General features: G+C 33.5%; 1 protein-coding gene across 1 annotated transcript; it reads left to right on the top strand.

The window, feature by feature from the left end:
* Window positions 1-4: 4 nt before the first annotated feature.
* LOC138714934 (coiled-coil domain-containing protein 22 homolog) lies at window positions 5-17,622 on the top strand. Its single transcript, XM_069847224.1, has 11 exons — window positions 5-77; window positions 298-469; window positions 2,928-3,060; window positions 4,056-4,265; window positions 5,738-6,048; window positions 8,155-8,346; window positions 9,689-9,925; window positions 11,478-11,617; window positions 13,848-14,013; window positions 15,161-15,295; window positions 16,032-17,622. Exons 1-11 carry the CDS (start codon window positions 28-30, stop codon window positions 16,146-16,148), a joined length of 1,863 nt encoding a protein of 620 aa, XP_069703325.1. The 5' UTR covers window positions 5-27; the 3' UTR covers window positions 16,149-17,622.
* Window positions 17,623-19,706: the final 2,084 nt, after the last annotated feature.

Here is a 19,706-nt window from a genome sequence, read left to right as displayed (position 1 = left end):
TGATCATTAATTAACTCATGTGCCAACATGGAGGAAGTAGACAATATAATAATCCACTCTTTACGTCAAATTGGATGGTTAGTATAGTAACTTTCAATAATACTTGATGGAGAAAAGTAGACTATAATGTTTACTATATACCAGTATAAAATTAATGAAAACGTAAGCTTACATTAAAACATTCATGACAATGTGGGAGGAGATTCAGTGTTGCCACAACATTCATTCCTTGTTTAGGGGTGGTTTTCTACATTATATATTATACATAGCTATATGAATTTTATTTTAATATTACAGTGACATTGAAGAAGAAGTTGACAGTCTAAAGAGCTTTACAACTGAACTCGTAATCGAAGCTGCTGTTAGGTGTTTGGATGTTATTCAGCCAGGACATGGACTACCCCATTCATTACCTGACTCAATGTCAGCAAGGTTTAGGGTTGGAGCAAGTATTGCCCAAGCTTGCAAGGTAATGTATACTTACATGTGTATGCATTTATAATTTAGTAGTGACGATAAGACACCGCACAATTTATAAGCCGATGAAGTTATCAGAATGGGGAGCAGACACCAGACAGTTCATGTAGAATATAGTAACATACTTTTAAAGAATAAAACAGTTTTTATTCAAGTTTAGAAAGAACATGTATTTTTCAATGTACTTATAACAACTGACGTTTCCATGGATATCCAAACAATGTAATGTGTCTCTGATAAATGAATATCATAACTTAATACACTACATCTCTTCCCTATTAAAGACTGCAGCTCTCTTTCTATTTTATAAATCCATTCTCTGAACAGACTTTCTTATCGTAGTTGACCTCAGAATAGGAAAGGGGTGGACTTGCATTTGTGCTGCACTTGGAGTTCCTTGTATTTAGGTTGTTATCGGTACTTCATGGGAGATGTATTACTTCGCTCGTTTGTAGGCTAGATGTTTGTTTCTTCAGTCCTTGTGTCTACTTGTTCAAATTTTCTTCCTCTACAGAAGGCGCGTGGACTTGAGGGACTTGTAGGACCTAGAACCAACTTATACCCGACTTATTACATTTGGTCGACATGTCTTCTTCACTGCTATCCATCAAGCAATAATATAGAACAGTACCTTGCGATAACATTTACAGAAGCCCATTTCTTATTAGGATTCTTGTAAGTGTGAACCGCAACAGTGTCTTCAACTTCGAACTCCCTCTCATTAAAATAGATATCTGATTTGCATAACTTATCAGTAACCTCCTAGACTGGGTTAGGCCTTATCATTCTAATCTTGATGTAATTTTTCTTCCCAAGAATAACTTTGCAGAACCACGGCCAGTAATCATACTCGGTACTCGTCTATATGTATGAAGGAAAATATTCAAGCATAGGCCTATCAATAGAGCAGGTGGGTGTGCGAGGGATTTTCCTCCCTGTTGGAAAGTTATGCTCCTCTCATAAATTCATATTAACATCCCTGCTACGGATAACTTCTACCCCCCCCCCTTACAAAATATAATTTTATTTTAATACGAGTATACTTTATGAAGTATAAAGTACTGTAAGCAAAGAAAATAATATTGATGTATTATCATCACCTGCAAGCTGACAACAATCAATAACTTAGGAATGACATATCTTATCTTAAGCCTGCTCATGGATATAATTATTATTATGATCAAGATGCAAGACAAGCAACTCAATGTGACCAAGCGTTGAGCTGTATCAAATGAGGATGATAATAATTTTATGTATGGTATTCTCTATGTAGGATTCTATCCCCTCTCATCAGAAATCTTAATTCGCACCCTGCAATAGAGTGCTAAAGGTAGATATTCGAGCATGTCGATTGCTATTGTAAGACTTCATCACATGTAAAGCTTGCTTTAGGGTGAAAACATACTTCATCATCTGACCATTTGAAGTTGCATGGAAAGTTGTTTTAAGTTGTAAAGTTTAACAAACTGCTGAAAGTCAAAAGTTGTAAAGCAAGGCCCATTTTCTGAAATTACTGTACATGGTATCCATAGCGAGCAAAAAGTGTCTCTAATAGGCTTACTTGTATTGTTATGCTGGATGAGATACTAGACACAGAGAAAACTTTCAACTATTTTGAGTGAACATCTACCACCAGGATGAAAAGATGGCCTATAAGTGGCTCAGCATGGTCAATACAGATGTGCTTCCAAGGCTGGGACAAGTATTCCCAAAAATGTGTAGCCATCTTGGTGGATTGTATAGGCACTGCAAGACATTTATTGCAGTTCCTTTTCATGTTCTCAATATCTTTGTCTATTTTAGGCCATTAAACATGGGAGTGAGCAAGAATCTTCATTTTTATTATTCCAAGACGTATTTGATATTCCATCCATGTAGCCAGTATAAAGTATAGTACTTTCAAAAATTAAACCAGATTTTATTCAAGTTTAGAAAGAACATTTATTTTTCAATCTCTTTATACAGTAACAACTGATGTTTCCACGCAGATGATAGCGTTTGTGTTTCGTATTTGGGAGGTCCCGGGTTCAAACCCCATGGCCAGCCAATCTGACTGGGGTTTTTAATGGCTTCCCTCAGTCACAAAGGCAAATACCGGATTGGAAATTTACATACTATGATTCATCACCGCCTCAGTCACCAGTATCATAAACATTAATCAAAATCTGAAATCAATTACATGAACACAAGTCATCTACAACACACAACAGGAAACAGGAACTGAACAATAGTAACCATGACCTACTGGTATACGCACAGATCCTAACATGCGATGTGACCACAGATGTTAAAGCATAATATAAATAAACTTAACAAAAAAAAAAAACTGTTGTTTCCATGGAAACCCAAACAATGTAATGTGTCTCATAAAATGTCATAATACACAACAGTTCATATTATACTGTAGCTTGAATTTTGTAAAAAATTATTCATTGTTTTTCATTTTGCAGAGCTTGGGTTATTCTGGAGACATTGGTTATCAGACATTCCTGTATTCAAGTGAAAGTGATGTACGCAGGGTTTTTATGTTCCTCATTGAAAAGTTGCCTAAAGAGTCTGAGAAAAATATTGTAGAACCAACAGGTGAGGCCAAACACCTATGTATATTCTTCAAACCGTTGTTGTTTTAAATGTCATGTAGGTTTTCTATTTTGTTGCAATACTGCTCTTAATGTGTATAATGAATAGCCTATCGTAAATATGATGCAAAAATTTGCGAACAGATGCTTTATAGGGGCCAATCTTCTTATTGATTAAATGGTATGAATGTTACTTATTGATATGCATTGTTGTTATAATCGACATAAAATATGTTGTCAACTTCTAAATTAACAGTCAGTTTTATATTGTTGACTTCTAGTCTACTTCAAAATGGAAATTATGGCACTAATAGTAAAATTTATTTTCCCTGGACCAAAAATATAATACAAATTGACTAAAATCACATCAGTAGTAACAAACTGTTTAAATTCTTTTTATTTGATTTTTTTAATTTGGTAGCATTTAATGCTTATCGAATATCGAATACTAAAAACGCTAATCGAATCATTACTTCCTCTGACCTTTTTTTTTGCGTATATAATGTGTGATGGGTGGCCCCTATAATGCATCTGTTCCAAATTTATCACAAATTCCACTTTCGCTCGTTGGAATTTAAAGTTGAATCTATTGCATGAATAAACCAATATGACAATTGATTATGATACGTGTAAGTTATAGCCTTGATCATAGAAGTAACTTCTATGTTCTAGGATTATAAGCACTTATGCTCACTTGAGGTAACCACAAAATTAATAATAGAAGAAATTGTAAATGTTTTATGATCATGTCTCATTTCATAGAAGGAATAGGTATCTATAGTATTCGCAGTGACTTATCACAACATGGATAATTACTGGCTGTTGCACTATAGATGGCACCATAATCTTAATCATAGAAATTTTGGAAGCTTTAAGTTTTGAAGTCATTGTTTGTTTATCTTTGATAACATGTGTGCAGCTTCTGTGTGTAAGTTATGGTTATATATGATAGTATAGTTAATTACCAATAAGTAAACAGATAAACATTTTTTCCTACAGGGAGAATTGGTCTTCTTGAAAAATCTGTTAGTGAAACAGTCAGAAAACAGCTGGCCTCACCTTGGTTGCCAAGTTACTGCAGGCGTAGAGGCATACGGTGGCGGGATGATGGTACATGGAGCAGAGAGGGTTGTGGACACAACCAGCCCTTCATTTCATGTAATCTGACTGTTCCTAAAACTGCAACTTTAAAAGGAGAACAGTCACAGGGTGTGTTTTCAGCTATACAGACTTCACTTTCATGTATTTATGCATATTATGACAAATGTATTGGGAATTATTGTATTCATATTACTTTGTTGTTCATTCTTTATTGGAGTAGACAGATTATGTGGTATCAGTAATCCAATTGCATGATATGAAGCAAAGGTGGAATGACGATAGTAGGGAAACTGAAATACCCTACTCTAAGAAAATTTGTTATCAGAGATGATTCAGCTTTTCCATAAGTGCTGTACTTGGAGTATTAAAGAAATTCAGAAGGGCTGTGGATCAAGAACCAGTTAGTTAAATTTCTCAGTTTCATGACATGACTTAAGGAAATTTCTCCTATTGCTAAATAACAACAGTTTCAGTGTGATGATAGTTATAAGTTGATAAATCACTTCTCCTGAGAAAATATAAGTCAAGGGCTTCAATAATGAGTTCATGTATAATGATCTGAAAGCAAAATAGTACATTATGCAATGAGCCTATAATGATAGTAATTAAGACGCAAGTATGTTTGTTTATGAAACGAGCACAAGCGAGTTTCATAATTTTCATACGAGCGTCTTAATTACCATAATAGGCAAGTTTCATACGACTTTTTATGCTCGACCATATTTCTAACTTGAAATTATTCAGACGTATTTATTTTATTTGTATCTGACTCAAGATCAGAAGTGACATTGTGCATAGCTCGTGTGAGATGTGCGCAAACGCGAAAGTATTGATTTTTTCCGAAGAACAATAATGTCATTGACCTTGATGTAATGTAGAGAATAACATGAACTAATTTTGGTATAACCTGGAAATTGATTTAGAATTGAAAAACGAGATGACAATTTGAATTTATTTGAATATTATTTACAATTAACGCTAATTATTATAGTAACAGAACATAACCTTCTGCGACAGTATTGAATTTCCAGCCTCTGTGACGTTTCCCTCGTTATCTTTCGATTGCATATCCGAGAATAATCGAAAACCTGAACTTTAATGAATATGTGTACTTTAATGACATGCATTAAAGTACTGCTACCAGGTGTATAATTACTACATTTCGGCATGGTTGAGCATAAAGAAACTTTCTCACTTATCCTTTCCTGAATTTTATAGAGCCAAGTGAAAATATTTTAGGTGCTTCTTTTTAGTTCCTAACGAGTGAAATAGCAAAGAACCAATGAAATTATGCAAGTTTTTACGTATTTTTGGGTTGTCTGTTACATTACTGTATTAGTTGCAAACCAATTCTCATGCGTAACAAGACCATTTTGTATAAAATACGAGTATATAGAAGAAAATAAGACACTAAGAGGAAGAAGAAAAGCACTAGAACTTTCTATGAAATAATGTCAGTAACATTCCAATTCAAAAGAATCATTATAAAATGTATAATAATCTTTTTTTTCTGACCAGCCTCTTGAGCTTGCTGTAATGTTTAGATAAACTGTTGTTCACACGTGTTTCTTCTTATTCAGCATGGCGGGAGTACTATGTCCACCATTTGCCGGTTGTGACGGATCAGGTGTTGCACCCATGCCAGCTCATCCCATCTCTCATCACGCTCAATGCTAAAGGCCTCTTGACATCATCACAGCAAGCTCACAGTCTGACCTCCAACTGGGAGACTGCGAGGATCAGTCAACGAGTGATGGAGTCCATCACAAGGAATCTTGAGAGCTGCTCTACAGAGCCAGCACCCACCGCTTTGCATATGCAGGGTGGAAACAATAAGCAGCGGGATCTCAATTCCAGATTTGCACTAAGTGAAAAGCTTCAGTTCACTAAGGTTAGGAAGCTAAATAGAGAAATATGAAATAGACAGGGTGATTCACAAAGTTCTACCAAATTTAAAAAGCTTGTTTTTTAAATAATAAAAGAAGTTCATATCAAAATTGATCGAATTCTGAATAGTAACAGTTATTTTCCATTTTAAGAGTAAACTGAGTTTCTAGCCAATTTGTGCATTGCCTTCTTAAATGTTGTTTGATAAGACATGGGTATGCTCCAAAATCAACTGGTAGGCCCATCTACATAATATATTTGATGTATTGAAACAGGAAGTGAAAGTTTTTAATATCTGCTGTCTCCATTTTGCTTATAGAGTTGACGAACTCCTATATAAGCATACCATTCATAAAGCACTGATTATTTTTATGCACTATAAGATAAAATACTAACAAAAACTCATTTTCGCAACTTTGAAAGATACTTCCAACAGCTTGTATTATGAGCACTTTTTATGAAATTGTACTTTTGCAAACTTTTATTTTTTCTCGTTGTTAACACATTGCATCATACTGTTACACCACTCAAATTATGGACAGTTGAACCCATTTTCACATGAACTTCTTTACTCATAGTTACTCTGTGTATGAGCTCTGTGATCGTCTGGATAATTTTATGAATTGCCCAGTATTTTCACTTTTACATTTATGCAATAACGAATAACACAGTAATTTGATTTATGAAAGTTTGAATAGAGTAGCTTATGTAAAGTTTCTTGAGCTAATGTCACTGCAAAGCTCTTCCGCTCTCGAATAGGTTATGCTTGCATAGATTTACTAAAGGCAATTAATAGTGCTTGCATATCCTAAGTTCGTTTAAATGATTAAATTTATATTAGGTTAACTATTTAATTGCCTACGGTAATGTAATAATCACCATATTTGCTTCTTCTATTGGTCCAATCATACTTGAGGATCACTGATTTTTTGGCGAAAAATCCTAAATGCAGCTTCATCAGATAAAGAAGTAAAGCCATTGGTCCTTTTTAGTAGATTTACTGCATGTAAAAGACCCTTTTGGTCATGAATAAATATAAACGTAAAATTTTATGTTCATACATACTGTTACCCTGTCCTTAACTTTTGGTAACTAGCCATGATAATAATTGTCCAGACCTCTTGAAGAAAAAGAGTGGGAACGTGTTAGTTAAAAATCTCATAGATCCACGGCCTTCTGTGTGTAATAATTAACTCTGAAGTGTAAAATCTGGAAATTGGTACCATTCACTGGGACCAATCAAAAAGTGCCAATGGCTAAGTTTTAAAATGATTGTCAATGGAAGCAAGACACATGCATTGACGAATAATTGGTTACCTTATGAAAATTTGAATTTAGCTGTTTGTGCAAAAGATTGATGAGTTACTGTCACTGAGAAGTACTCATCTTTCCTGGGTAGCTTATGCGTGACTTTGTTCATTAAAGGTAACCCATTAAGAAAGGTAATGCTTATTACATTTCTGGTATCTCTCTTAAACAAGTAATTTTATATTAAGTTTTTTTTATATATCTTTTTAATTACTTCCAGCCCTTGAAGATTGTTGGCCAGAGTCTGTATCTGGACTTATTCGAGAACTGTCACATTTTTTAAACATACATAAGGAATTCAGTCAGATTGACATTGGACTTTCACTTCAGACAGTACAAGGTGTCACATTTATAATGAACAGAAATATTTTACAGAGGCAAGAAGATGCATCACGGACCCTGAAAACTTTTTTTATTAAGTTTATTTTTACACCCTTTAACATCTATGGTCATATCGCATATTTAGGATCTTTGTGTATACCAGTAGGCCTTTGTTACTATTGTTGAGTTCCTGTTTCTATTGTGTGTTGTAGCTGCAACTGATTTTAGACTTTGATTAATGTTTATGATATTAGTGATGAATCATGGTATATAAATTTCCAATCTGACATTTGCCTTTGTGACTGAGGGAAACCATGAAAAACCCCAGTCAGATTGGTAGACCACGGGGTTTAAACCCATGAGCTTCCAAATGTGAGTCTCAAACGCTATCGTCTGAGCCAACTCTCTCGATCCTGAAAACTTATATTGTACGAAACTATCGAAATTAATTAAAACACTCTTTTTTTTTTTTTCTCTACAGGAACTCAGTTCTGAGAGAAAATCTCAAGAATCAGGGGTACAGTCAACAAGACCAGAGCTAGTAACTGGCGTGGAAAGAAAGCGGGGAAAAGAGGAAGAAATGGAACTTGCAAGAGAAGAAATGGACAGACTGAAAGAACGATTGGAATCTCTGCAATTGGATGTCAAGAAACTGACTGCAAAATTGTCTCAGGTATCCTCTAATTGAAAATGAAAGTAAGAAGATTAAATAATAGTAAATTAATATATACTCTCTATATAAATAGCAACTCTTAAGAAAGAATAACACATATTCGTTTAGCTTGTGAGGCTATTAAGACTATTGCATGGAGTTCAATCTTCTTCTCCTCCTTTTCCTCTTCATCTTCCCATCATGAATAATAAAGAGTCTCTTCATTTTTAAGTGAACATTCAATTCTGTGTTTCGTCTAGAATGATATTTAGAAACTTCTTTTGAATTTCTTCTCTAATTCCTCATTTCCATGTTAATCATTGGATCTGAAGCTAGCAGGTTCAAACATGACCTAGAGTGATGAATTATAAAGAGAAATAAAGTCCTTAGCATGGCTTCCTCTAGGAGGGAAATAAAGCTATGGTCTTAATTTCGTATGACACATAAAAGAATTCCTTCACTAATAGAGGGTTTCAGACAAAATTTGTTAGCTATTTCTCACTCACATTCAATTGCAGCGCTGAATAATCTACATTTTAAAGTGTCATTAAATAAAATATTGGTTTTTCTTCCTCTTCTTTTATAATTTACTTACTTTAGTTTTCCTCTCCACTGACTTGAACTAAAATGAAGTACATTTCCAGTAACTCTTGTACTTCTTTATTTGATAGTATGCAGAGTGGAAGGTGTTAAGTGACAGTCCTTTTATGGGACGAATCCTGAGCATGTTATGAATGGATAAGCCTGCTACCATTTTGTTTCTTTACACTTAGATATCCGAGAAATAATTATTTTTCGTGATACATTTTGATTCCATTATTTTTAAAATACATTTATACATTGTCTCTTTCATAAAATACCACAATCCAAATTTAGAAAACAAAGTAATCTATTTACATATTTATTTTATAAAACAGTATTTATTCTTGAATAGTTTTTTCCTTCAAAATCATTGTTTTGGTGTAGATTACATATAAAAAAGTAGATTATGTAGTTCCATAGTTAATTTAAATTAGAAATAACTTTATTTCAATAATTTCTGTTACAAATGAAGTAATGGAAATATTTTCGTAATTTTAAATACCGGTAATTCAGACGTTATCAGTTTGTCAGAATTGTCTCGTTTTCTGAAAAATAAATGATTTAGAAGAGCTCCAGAAAACAAAAAATATTAATAATTTGACAAGAAACTTTGACTAATTCATAGAGATTAACAGTACAAATAGAAACTATTTAGAAAAGCAATTATTATTCTTATGAAGGTTACGATTTAATAATTAGTGGTTTTGCATATGTTATGATACATGTCACCATTAAGAAACAACATTAGAGTGATTTATTTTTGTGTTTCTTTCAATTTTAGGTTGTAGAAGAAGAAACAAGTGAAGAACGAGTCCTGAAAGATAAAGAAGAACGACAAATTGTGAAAAAGCGCACCTACGATTTGTTACCAGATGCAGATACGAACCTAAACAAATTGCAAATGTTGGTGGAAAGTAGTGCACAGAAATTGGTGAGCCTTGCAGCACAGTGGGAAAAGCACAGAGCACCTCTCTTGGAAAAGTATCGAGATGCTAGAGAGCGCAACTCCAACAGAGCAGTAAGTCGTAGTTATTGATAGTACAATCAGTGAAGTTAGAACAACTAATATGTGAAGTTAACAGGCAATTAGCAAATTTGTTAATTATTTTTCAAGTTTTGGCAAGTAGAGTAATTGTATCTTTATCATGAATGGTACCTTCTCTTGGTAGATTAGAGAAGCAGGAACCAACAAAATAAAACGATTAACATTTTAATTCCCATGTGTATAATCATCCTTTTGAATAAAAGATGGATATTCTCAGTGGCCCATTCTCACATACAAGTGGTAACTTTGTACGAAGATGCCCTCTAGCATCCATTCACCTAAAAAAGCAAAAGACCACCGGTGTAGCTGAGGTGATAGATCTATGTGTGTTTCCCTGTTGATCTGGAACTGTACTCAGGCATGGATTCGATTCCCTCTTGGACTAATTATCTAATTGGGTTTTTTCTGAGGTAAGGCAAATGTCAGGTAATCATGTGGCGAATCCTCAGTCTTGTCTCACCAGCTACCATATCGCTATCATCAATTCCGTTGATGCTAAATGTACTTCGGCTATCATCTGTGTACACCAGATGTCCTGCTCATTATAGTTTTTTGGTATTTACTAGTTTTGTGATTGGAGGTCTATTGTATAATTCATGTGGATGTTATTGTACTTCGAGTTTTCCATTTACTTTTAGTTGAGTAAAAAATTGGACCGAAAATCTTCCTTAACACTTTGTTTTCAAACATTATCAGTTTATGTCTTTCCTGTTTGATCAGACTCCATGTTTCGGCACTATACAACTATATAATAGTATTGGTTGGATTATTGTTATGTATCAGTATATTATAAGGTTGTCTTGGTATAAATTTAGATGATAGCAGTTTCTGAATGGCATAAAAAACCTTGGCCAGATTTGTATCTGCAAACTTCGGATATCACCTGTTTGATAAAATCCAAAAAATGATGTAATGGAACAAAGCTGATGATAATTTCTTTTCTGGCAGCTATGAAACAGCGACTTAAAAGTATAGGTTTTAAGCTGTATGAAGGTGCGTTATATATTCTTGTTTTTTGAGATGGCACAAAACTGTTGAGAGAGATGGAAATTGTGTATAAAAGTTACATTTCGTTCCTAGTACACTGCACAAACAGCAAAAAAATTTAATTTAATACAGTGTACCCTGTATTACTTTTGTAGTGGCCTTAATATATTCGTCGCCACTTAATCTACTTTGGAAAGATAGTTTACTTATTTCGATCTATTACATCAAGATAACTTATTTAGGAAAAATATATGAACGTCATTTTTTTTTTCACCAAATACACTTTCGGGTCAATCCCTGATACATTTTGCCATACGTATGAGAGGCAAAGTTGCTGTGTAGGCTTAAATTGTTTTCTTTGTCATTCTGTTGTCATAATCTCATTGGTCTCCTGAATAGCAACCATATTTTAAGTGGCATTAATGAAATGATCGTAATTGCAACATCAGCCCTTGCAGAGATTGAATGATGATCTCTTTGCGAGATGCCATTATATTGATGTTGTTTGGTAGCCCGAGATGTATTTTTCTTCTTCCAGTCAGAGAGTCAGAAGAAGGTGGATGCTGTACGCAATTTAAGGGAGAAAGGACGAGAACTTGGGGAGGAGGTTCGTCATAAAGAACAGCTGCATGCCCAGCTTGTTACAGAGTACGAGAAAGTCACCAAGGATATCAACAGGCAAGGATATACTTGTTTAAAGTTTGTTGTATTGATTTGTGTTGTGCATGCTTTTACCTCTTCCACTTTGTTACAGTTACTTGACAGAACTCTGAGAAGTGTGGCACTCATTCATTTCTTGGCATATGTACATGCTTGAAGTAATTTTCAAGTATTTGCTGTTGTGTTAATTTGGGACTTTCTATCCTTTTATGTTGGAAATTTACAGGAAAACTGGAGTACTTGAAGAAAACCCCTGTGTTTCCTTGAGCATGGGCTTGCCAAACCAAATTATAGAATATATAAAGTGAATCAACCAGGATTTGAACCAATGCCCCCTGGCTTATAAACCCTGTGCGCTAGCATTCAGCCACTGTGGTGGTCACAGATGGTAAAGTTACGGCATGTAATGTATGCAAGCACTCAGTTCATCATGAAAAAACATATTTTATATCTCAGGCACATCAGAACATTCAGAGCATAAAATTGCGTTATTGATAGCTATTGCTGGATAGAAGATGATTTCTCTATTTCAAGTGGCATTTACAGACTTCAAGAGGACAATCACATTTCTTACTGGAGTTACGTAAAGCCTGTCTTAATGTCGGAATTCCATTTTGAAAGCTATGAAATCCCAAATTAAAATAGTTTTTACAAAAGTATACCAATAACTCTGTGCCAAATGAGTCAATAATAGGAAAACTTACTTGAATTATAGTTATAGCACAGTGAAGGAAAATAGAGTCAAGAAGAAACTTAAATATGAAAATCTGAAACTCAGTTGATGGGATGACTGATGCCACAGGGCATTCCACTGCCAATGTCATCACTGATCCATTAGATCCATAAGAATCCGAGAATGTGTTCCTGTTCACAATAAAATGAATGAAAAAAGTAAGCAATTCAGCTATTGCACAATTATTTACCAATTTCTTGAACCTAATGTGATCTGAAGAAGTTCATCACTTTAACATGCTACTTTTCATCACATGCATCGCACTATCCATGAAAAAGGCTAAAAAAAAGCTTTAAAAATGCTCTTTTCCAACATGCTTCAAGTGACTTGTATAGCACATAGTTTTCACAGAGTGTGCGAAGTGCCATGGTGCTTGTTTCCAGAAGTTGATAAATTGATCTTCATTATCAGGAAGATTGTTCTTAAAGCTCCTTAAAAATCCAGATATTCAGAAACATTGTTTCAGTTCTATCTTCGCCTCCTGAACCTATTTTAACAAAATGGGGAACTGGTTTTCACCAGCAGTTTACTACACTTCAAGTTTCCAGATAAATGTTCTTGAGAAAGAAGCCTCGTCAGTTGTTGCGGCTTAGAAATTTCTTGGTCTTTCACAGCTTAAAAATTGCTTAATATATTTATTGTGTGTGTGTGTGTGCGTGCGTGCGTGTGTGCGCACGCACGCACACACACATTTTACATCCGTAAAATAGGGCTCTCCCCTCCTTGGAGATACAATAATAATAATAATAATAATAATAATAATAATAATAATAATAATAATAATAATAATAATAATAATAATAATATATTTATTGTGACCCACTTAATTTTCTGCCAAAAGTAATGACCCAACTTTAAAAAGGAGGTCAGCCTGGAAATGCAATGGAAAAATTGGTGTGTCTGGAGAGTGAAAAATATGAGTATTCTTCCAAAATTCTGATTTAGACAAACTTAAATACATTTCCTAAATTCTACAGGATGATAATTCTACTGAAGTGAAACTAGATCCTTCTATTTTTCTATGTTTAAGATTTGACTCAACATTTCTTAATGTTGAAAAACCATTTTATAATGTGAAAGCTCTGCTGTCTGATAGAAGACATAACATGACAGTAGAGAATCTAAAGAATCATTTAAAGGTTGTAATATATAACCAGAAAGTTTATGACAACATTTTGGCCAAAATTCTACTTCAGTTAGGCAGAAAATATTATATAGCTTTAGTACTAGTATAACAATATTAATATAAAAATGCAGAATTCTTAATTATTTACAAATTTGTGCATTTTCTTGCTTATTTCAGCTACTTGCAATGTTTCTGTCTATTTTAAGGATTATTAGTGCCTAAACTTCCTGTTTCTAGTTACAGATATTCTTTAACACAAATCTTTAGTATTGATTTTAATTTTCTATAAAAAAAAAGGATATAAAAAATTGATTAATGAAAATCAAATGTCACCAGATAGTCACTATGTGACAAAGTTACAGAATTAAGGATATATTTTTGTTTTGCAGATCGGCCTACACACGTCGTATCATGGAGATAATTGGTAATATTTGTAAACAAAAAGAAGAAATTGACAAAGTACTCAGTGACACAAAAGAATTGCAAAAGGAAATAAATAACCTAACAGGAAGACTTGACCGCTCATTCACTGTAGCTGATGAACTTATATTTCGGGTGAGTTTAATTGTGCTTTTGATTCTTTTCTCATTTCATGGACAACTGACTTCCAAACTGTGTTCTGCAAGTTATTTTAATTCTAATATCAATGAATTAAAATATTTTAAAGATTTGTTTCGCAAGAAATATGACATTTTCAACAGACCATAAGTAATGAAACAATATGCCACCTTCTATGTGGGTGTGTGTGCATGCATGTGGTAAGTCTACATTTATAAGAGGTTCTGAAAATATTCTTCACGACCCAGACACAGCCAAAGTCTCCTATGTAAATTTTGAAATACTGTAAGTTCAGCTGGGGTACTCGTAGTTATTATAAGTTAATAAGTAAATTCAGCCAACGGAGTTTCTTATTGAAACAACCAGATTTGATATCTACTAAATTCTATAAAATTTGTCATGAATCGAGCTACATTGGAACAAGTTTTCTCTAAGTACTTCGATGTTCCCTGACATTCTTGTTGTATTATTGCTATCACTATGTTGCTTTCTCATTGGCTCTTAAGCCCAGTTCCCACGATGCTTGTTTTCTTGTATGTTTCCTTGCTGGCTAGCAAGCTGGATGCCGTGGTGGGTATGATGCGGGCTCCCTTGTTGGCTATGATGATGGTTGTTGTTCTCGCGGAGCTCGCTCTTTCCACAGTTCAAATTGAAAAATCATCTGCTGTTTCATCTGTTGCCAACACTCATGGTCAAAAAGAAACTAAACCGTGAGTGGAAAGCAACTAAAGTCCTACATTAACAATAGTAAATGTCGTAATAAGGTAATTAAGCCGTAAGTGCAAAACAGCCAAAGTCCGATATTTAATTTCTGTTTCTTAGAAACTGGAGAATATAGAAAAAAACAGGTTTAGTTGCAAAACAACGAACATGGCGACATGGTTTCAGTGGTGATGCTATATCATCATCGTTGGTTCCAGCCTGCAAACCAGCACGAAAAATAGCAAGGAACCTACCCTCGAAATCTAGCAAGCTAGCCACCAGAGCGCATTACTTCCAGCAAGTAAGCATGCAGGGTAGCCATCAGCGCAGCCACCTTGGAATCCATCACAGAAACAAGCACCGTCTGAACCCGCTTTACTCATGCCTGTTGTAGTTTAAATGAATCTTTACATGAAGAATTGCATGTTTTTAATCACTGTAGGATGCAAAGAAGGATGAAACAGCCAGACGAGCTTACAAACTTCTTGCAACATTGCATTCTGATTGTGGCGAGCTGGTACAAATGGTAGAAGAAACAGGTGCGACAATCCGGGAGATAAGAGATCTAGAGGAACAGGTAATGCAAGACTATTCTATACAATGATTGTTCTTGGTATTAAGAAAATTATAACGATATTTCTCTCAATATTTCCCTTCCGTTGGTAATAGTGTGGGAAAGATATATATTGTCCTCACTTCACATTTAAATCAGATCTCTAGTTAATCACAAAGTACGGTTTGTCATATGAGGAAGTAAAGATATTGGTCTCATTTAGCAGATTTACTGCATATAAGATGGCTTTTTAGTATGTGAATAAAGGTGAATAAAATTAAAATTCAGTCTCAACTCTTATAACTGTAACTCTCATCTAAATCAAATTGTTGAATTCTTTGTAAGTTCATGCATATGTATATACTCTTTTTGCTGGTTGAGTGGAAGAGAAGGCCTTACGGCCTTAACTCTGCCAGCTAAAATAAATCATTATTATTATTATTATTATTATTATTATTATTATTATTATTATTATTATTATTATTATTATAACTGGGGTTAACACGATAATTGATGGAAGAGGGTGGGAACATGTTAATTCACTGGTACATAGTCTGCTATATACTCGTATTTAACAATATTATTGACGTAGTACTGGTATGTATGTGATGTGTGCAAATTCAAAATAAGTATGAATTAAATCAAAATTAATAGAGAAGAGTGTTGTTACGACATTAGCAGCCAGTCAGATATTAAACAAGTTTGCATTATCATTGTTTTATATTTCTGGTATGAACTTGGTTGATTCTTTACCACTTAGATTGAGACTGAAAGTGTCAAGAATGTGGGAGCCAACCTGGAGCGAATTTCTGCAGATCTACGGCAGATGAAGCAGGAGACAGCTGCTCTCACAGCCCAACTGAATGCGAAGTCATGATGAACAAAGAAATTGGGCAGCAACTAATGCATTGGACCAAGCTCTTAGCCAACGAATAATAAAGCTGATCTAATATAACTAATTAACACTTTTAGGAATCCTTGGCAAAGTGTCCTATTGTAATTATGTACTAAAAGTAAAAAATAATATATATATCAATCACTGTTGCTGTTAAGTTTTATAAAAAAAAAGCAACAGAAGAAACTGAGTTATAAAAAATGGGGGGAAAACAGATTATTTTGTAGAAATGTATATTGTATTGAATAGGGGTGCCAAATGATATATTAAACATTTAGATACATTAGTACAAGGAAGTTACTTCATGAAACGTAATTACATATTAAAATATTTCGTTTTGTTCTCATGATAATTTATTTTACTGCTGTAAAGCATCATCTGCAGGCAAGTCACGACAAATGATGCTCTAGTGCCCAGCTTAAAGAAAAAATATTCCATTCTGGATTTGATTTAGACTAGAAAATATAAAACATATACAAAACAAAAATAGATTAGAACAATAAATGCCTCGAAGAATGTCGTGTAAATTGTGACACTACGAATTAGTGCACGTGTTCGAGTAGACAATGGTAGAAAATTGTGCTGTTTTATTTTGCACGGATATTGCTTGGCATCCCTACTTTGGATTTCATGGATTCATTTAATAATTTGCATTTATGTATTTGTGGTTAAGTTGCGAGTCATGAACGGCTATAGGAGTTGACGTTGATACACTTGCGTTTTTATTACTCTAAGTCATCATATTATATTCAATTTCTTTATATAGCAAATATGCTTACTGAAAGAGTGTACCAAAGCAAAATATTTATATAACTAATTGGGTATGCTTACGATCAAAGATTAATTATATTTTGTAAACCACATTTATATGGTCTTCGTAAACACAACTGTAAATTTGTAAGGTTAGTAATTTGTTCATATAAAGATAAAAGTTTGGAAATTTCAGGCTTTGATGGTTCACACGTCTTTGTTTGAGTTACTGACTCCAGTTTTACCATAGTATAATAATGGTAAGAGAAAATCAGATGGCTATATTGCTCCAAAAAAAGTGACGTTGTATTAGAATATAAAGACAGTTATATAGCCGTAATATGTAAAAGAAAAAGTAAACTGTACATCGAATCTGTGATTGGTACTTTCGTCACACTCAGTTTGTGTTCACTTTTAAAATTATTGCAGTGTAATTTGCAGCCTAATTTAACCATTCATCATGTGCTCTGAATGTATAACATTAATTTTCAGGAATTCCATTTCATAGGTTTGTAAGTTGAACATTTTTCATGTCACCTGTCAGTGCTCGATCCAAAATACTTACAAAATAAAGCTTGCCTTTTATTTTTTTAGATGCAAGTAACAGTATATTGTCAAGACAGAGATTCTCAAACTCCCTTTGTGTTTGCGAAAAATATATGTTGAACTGCACTCTCCCCAACAGAATAAAAAATAATAAAGAATACGTTTTTTGTGTGTTATTTTGCCATGCAATTTGTAATCAAGCAAAGAACGTTAAAAATGATGCTTCATATTTACCTCACCTCTCTTCCCCTCAGAAGTAAAAATCGATACTTTCTTCCCATTCACACTTTGAGATCTCCTGAATGCAGTCCCCTCCATCTGTCCAAAAACTCTCTTTAACTTACAAAATACAGTTGAGGTCCATTCCATTCCATATTTATTCCAATATCCCATTGCTTATAGTGTGGTATTTTACTTTGACTTCCAACAGAATGTTTGTTTGTTGTACAAGACCGTGAAGATAAACTTTATTATTAAACATAATCAACCACCCCTCAGCAAATACCATGGCATTTGTCATAGTGCTTAAAGCTGAGAAGCAATATTTAGAACACTTATACATTTCTAATTTTATTATGAATAGTATTCTAATTACCGTTATACGTAGGCATGGAGATTACAATTTGTACATGCTTCTCCAGAAAGGAACCAACCGATATAATACTGGAACAAATATACACAATTAAATTTTTAGTCTCTAAATATATTCACAGCTAGTTTTCATTTTAAACACTGAGTAACTGGTTTGAAATAGACCGAATTCTGCATTTATATGTGATAGGAGCAGAATTATATAGTTCTGTCGGCCCTATTTTCATAACTTTTCAAATTGGTCCTTTTCTGCAGAATGTCATCCAGTTACTGTACATAGATTTATACTTTGTGAATCTGAACGATATTTTTTTTTAATTATGTTTACAAATGGAATTGTGTTAAGTCATTTGGAAGGCATAACTAACGAATTCAGTGGAGGATCAATTATTGTCTTAATTAAGCACTCACATTAAATTGCTCTACCTAATTATTGTATTTTTATTATGCTGAAGATAATTTGCATTTCGTGTTAGGTTCATTTTTTGTATTTCATAGTGGACGAATAATCATGTAGTAAATAAATTGTATGTTATTTATAGTATGCAAACTGAAGGGTATTTTCAATTTCGGTATACATTATAATGTAACCAAAATATTATCTTTTTTGTTCGAAAAATGAAATATTTCACATTATCCCAAGTACAAAAAAGTGTGTGTATTGCTATCTGCACATCTCCATCACCCCTGTGCTTCAGAAGATGATGTATTTATGAATATACAATTTAAAGTTATTTTCCTTATATATTTGCTCTTTCAGTGAATATTATGTCTTAAAATCAAGGGTACAATTTATGAAGCTTTAACATAATTATTTAGCCATTTTTTTCAAATGCAGCTGTTACAATTGTTGTTATATTATTCAGTTCTCTTGATTTCCAAATATTAATTGTTTAATCATAAATATTAAAATATTATAGGATCACATCCATGAGTCGTCATTATTATTATTATTATTATTATTATTATTATTATTATTATTATTATTATTATTATAGTTTATTTTTGTATTTTGCTTTGTTTCTTTATGATTTTTAAAATAACATATTTTACTTTTAATTGAGGGGCTTACAGGTAAACTAGGCTAAGTGACATTTGGATGATTCTGGGATATTCAAGTTTGAAGTTTAAAATGTACTGGTATACTGTATTATAAACTCCAAACATTCTTTAAAAATAATCTCTTCTAACCATGTAATAGGACATGGTGCATGCTTCTCAACATACCTTGAATGAGTAATTACATTATTGTTTTACAGTACATTTTGTACTGTTATTTTACATAGACTTAATATTTACAATTGGCTTTTAAGGAACCCAGAGGTTTGTTGCCGCCCTCACATAAGCCCACCATCGGTCCCTATCCTGAGCAAGATTAATCCAGTCTCTACTATCATATCCCACCTCCCTCAAATCCATTTTTATATTATCCTCCCATCTACGTCTCGGCTTCCCCAAAGGTCTTTTTCCCTCTGGCCTTCCAACTAACATCTATATGCATTTCTGAATTCGCCCATACGTGCTACATGCCCTGCTCATCTCAAACATCTGAATTTAATATTCCTAAATGTCAGGTGAAGAATATAATGCATGCAGTATTTTACTTAGACTACTTTGAAATAAATTTTTATATTAAGAAAACTAGTCTAAGTT

Source organism: Periplaneta americana, chromosome 15 (genome assembly GCF_040183065.1).
Source record: "Periplaneta americana isolate PAMFEO1 chromosome 15, P.americana_PAMFEO1_priV1, whole genome shotgun sequence".
Taxonomy (NCBI): domain Eukaryota; kingdom Metazoa; phylum Arthropoda; class Insecta; order Blattodea; family Blattidae; genus Periplaneta; species Periplaneta americana.
The sequence above is the reverse complement of the archived record's forward strand: the minus strand, read 5'-3'. Positions and strand labels throughout refer to the sequence as shown.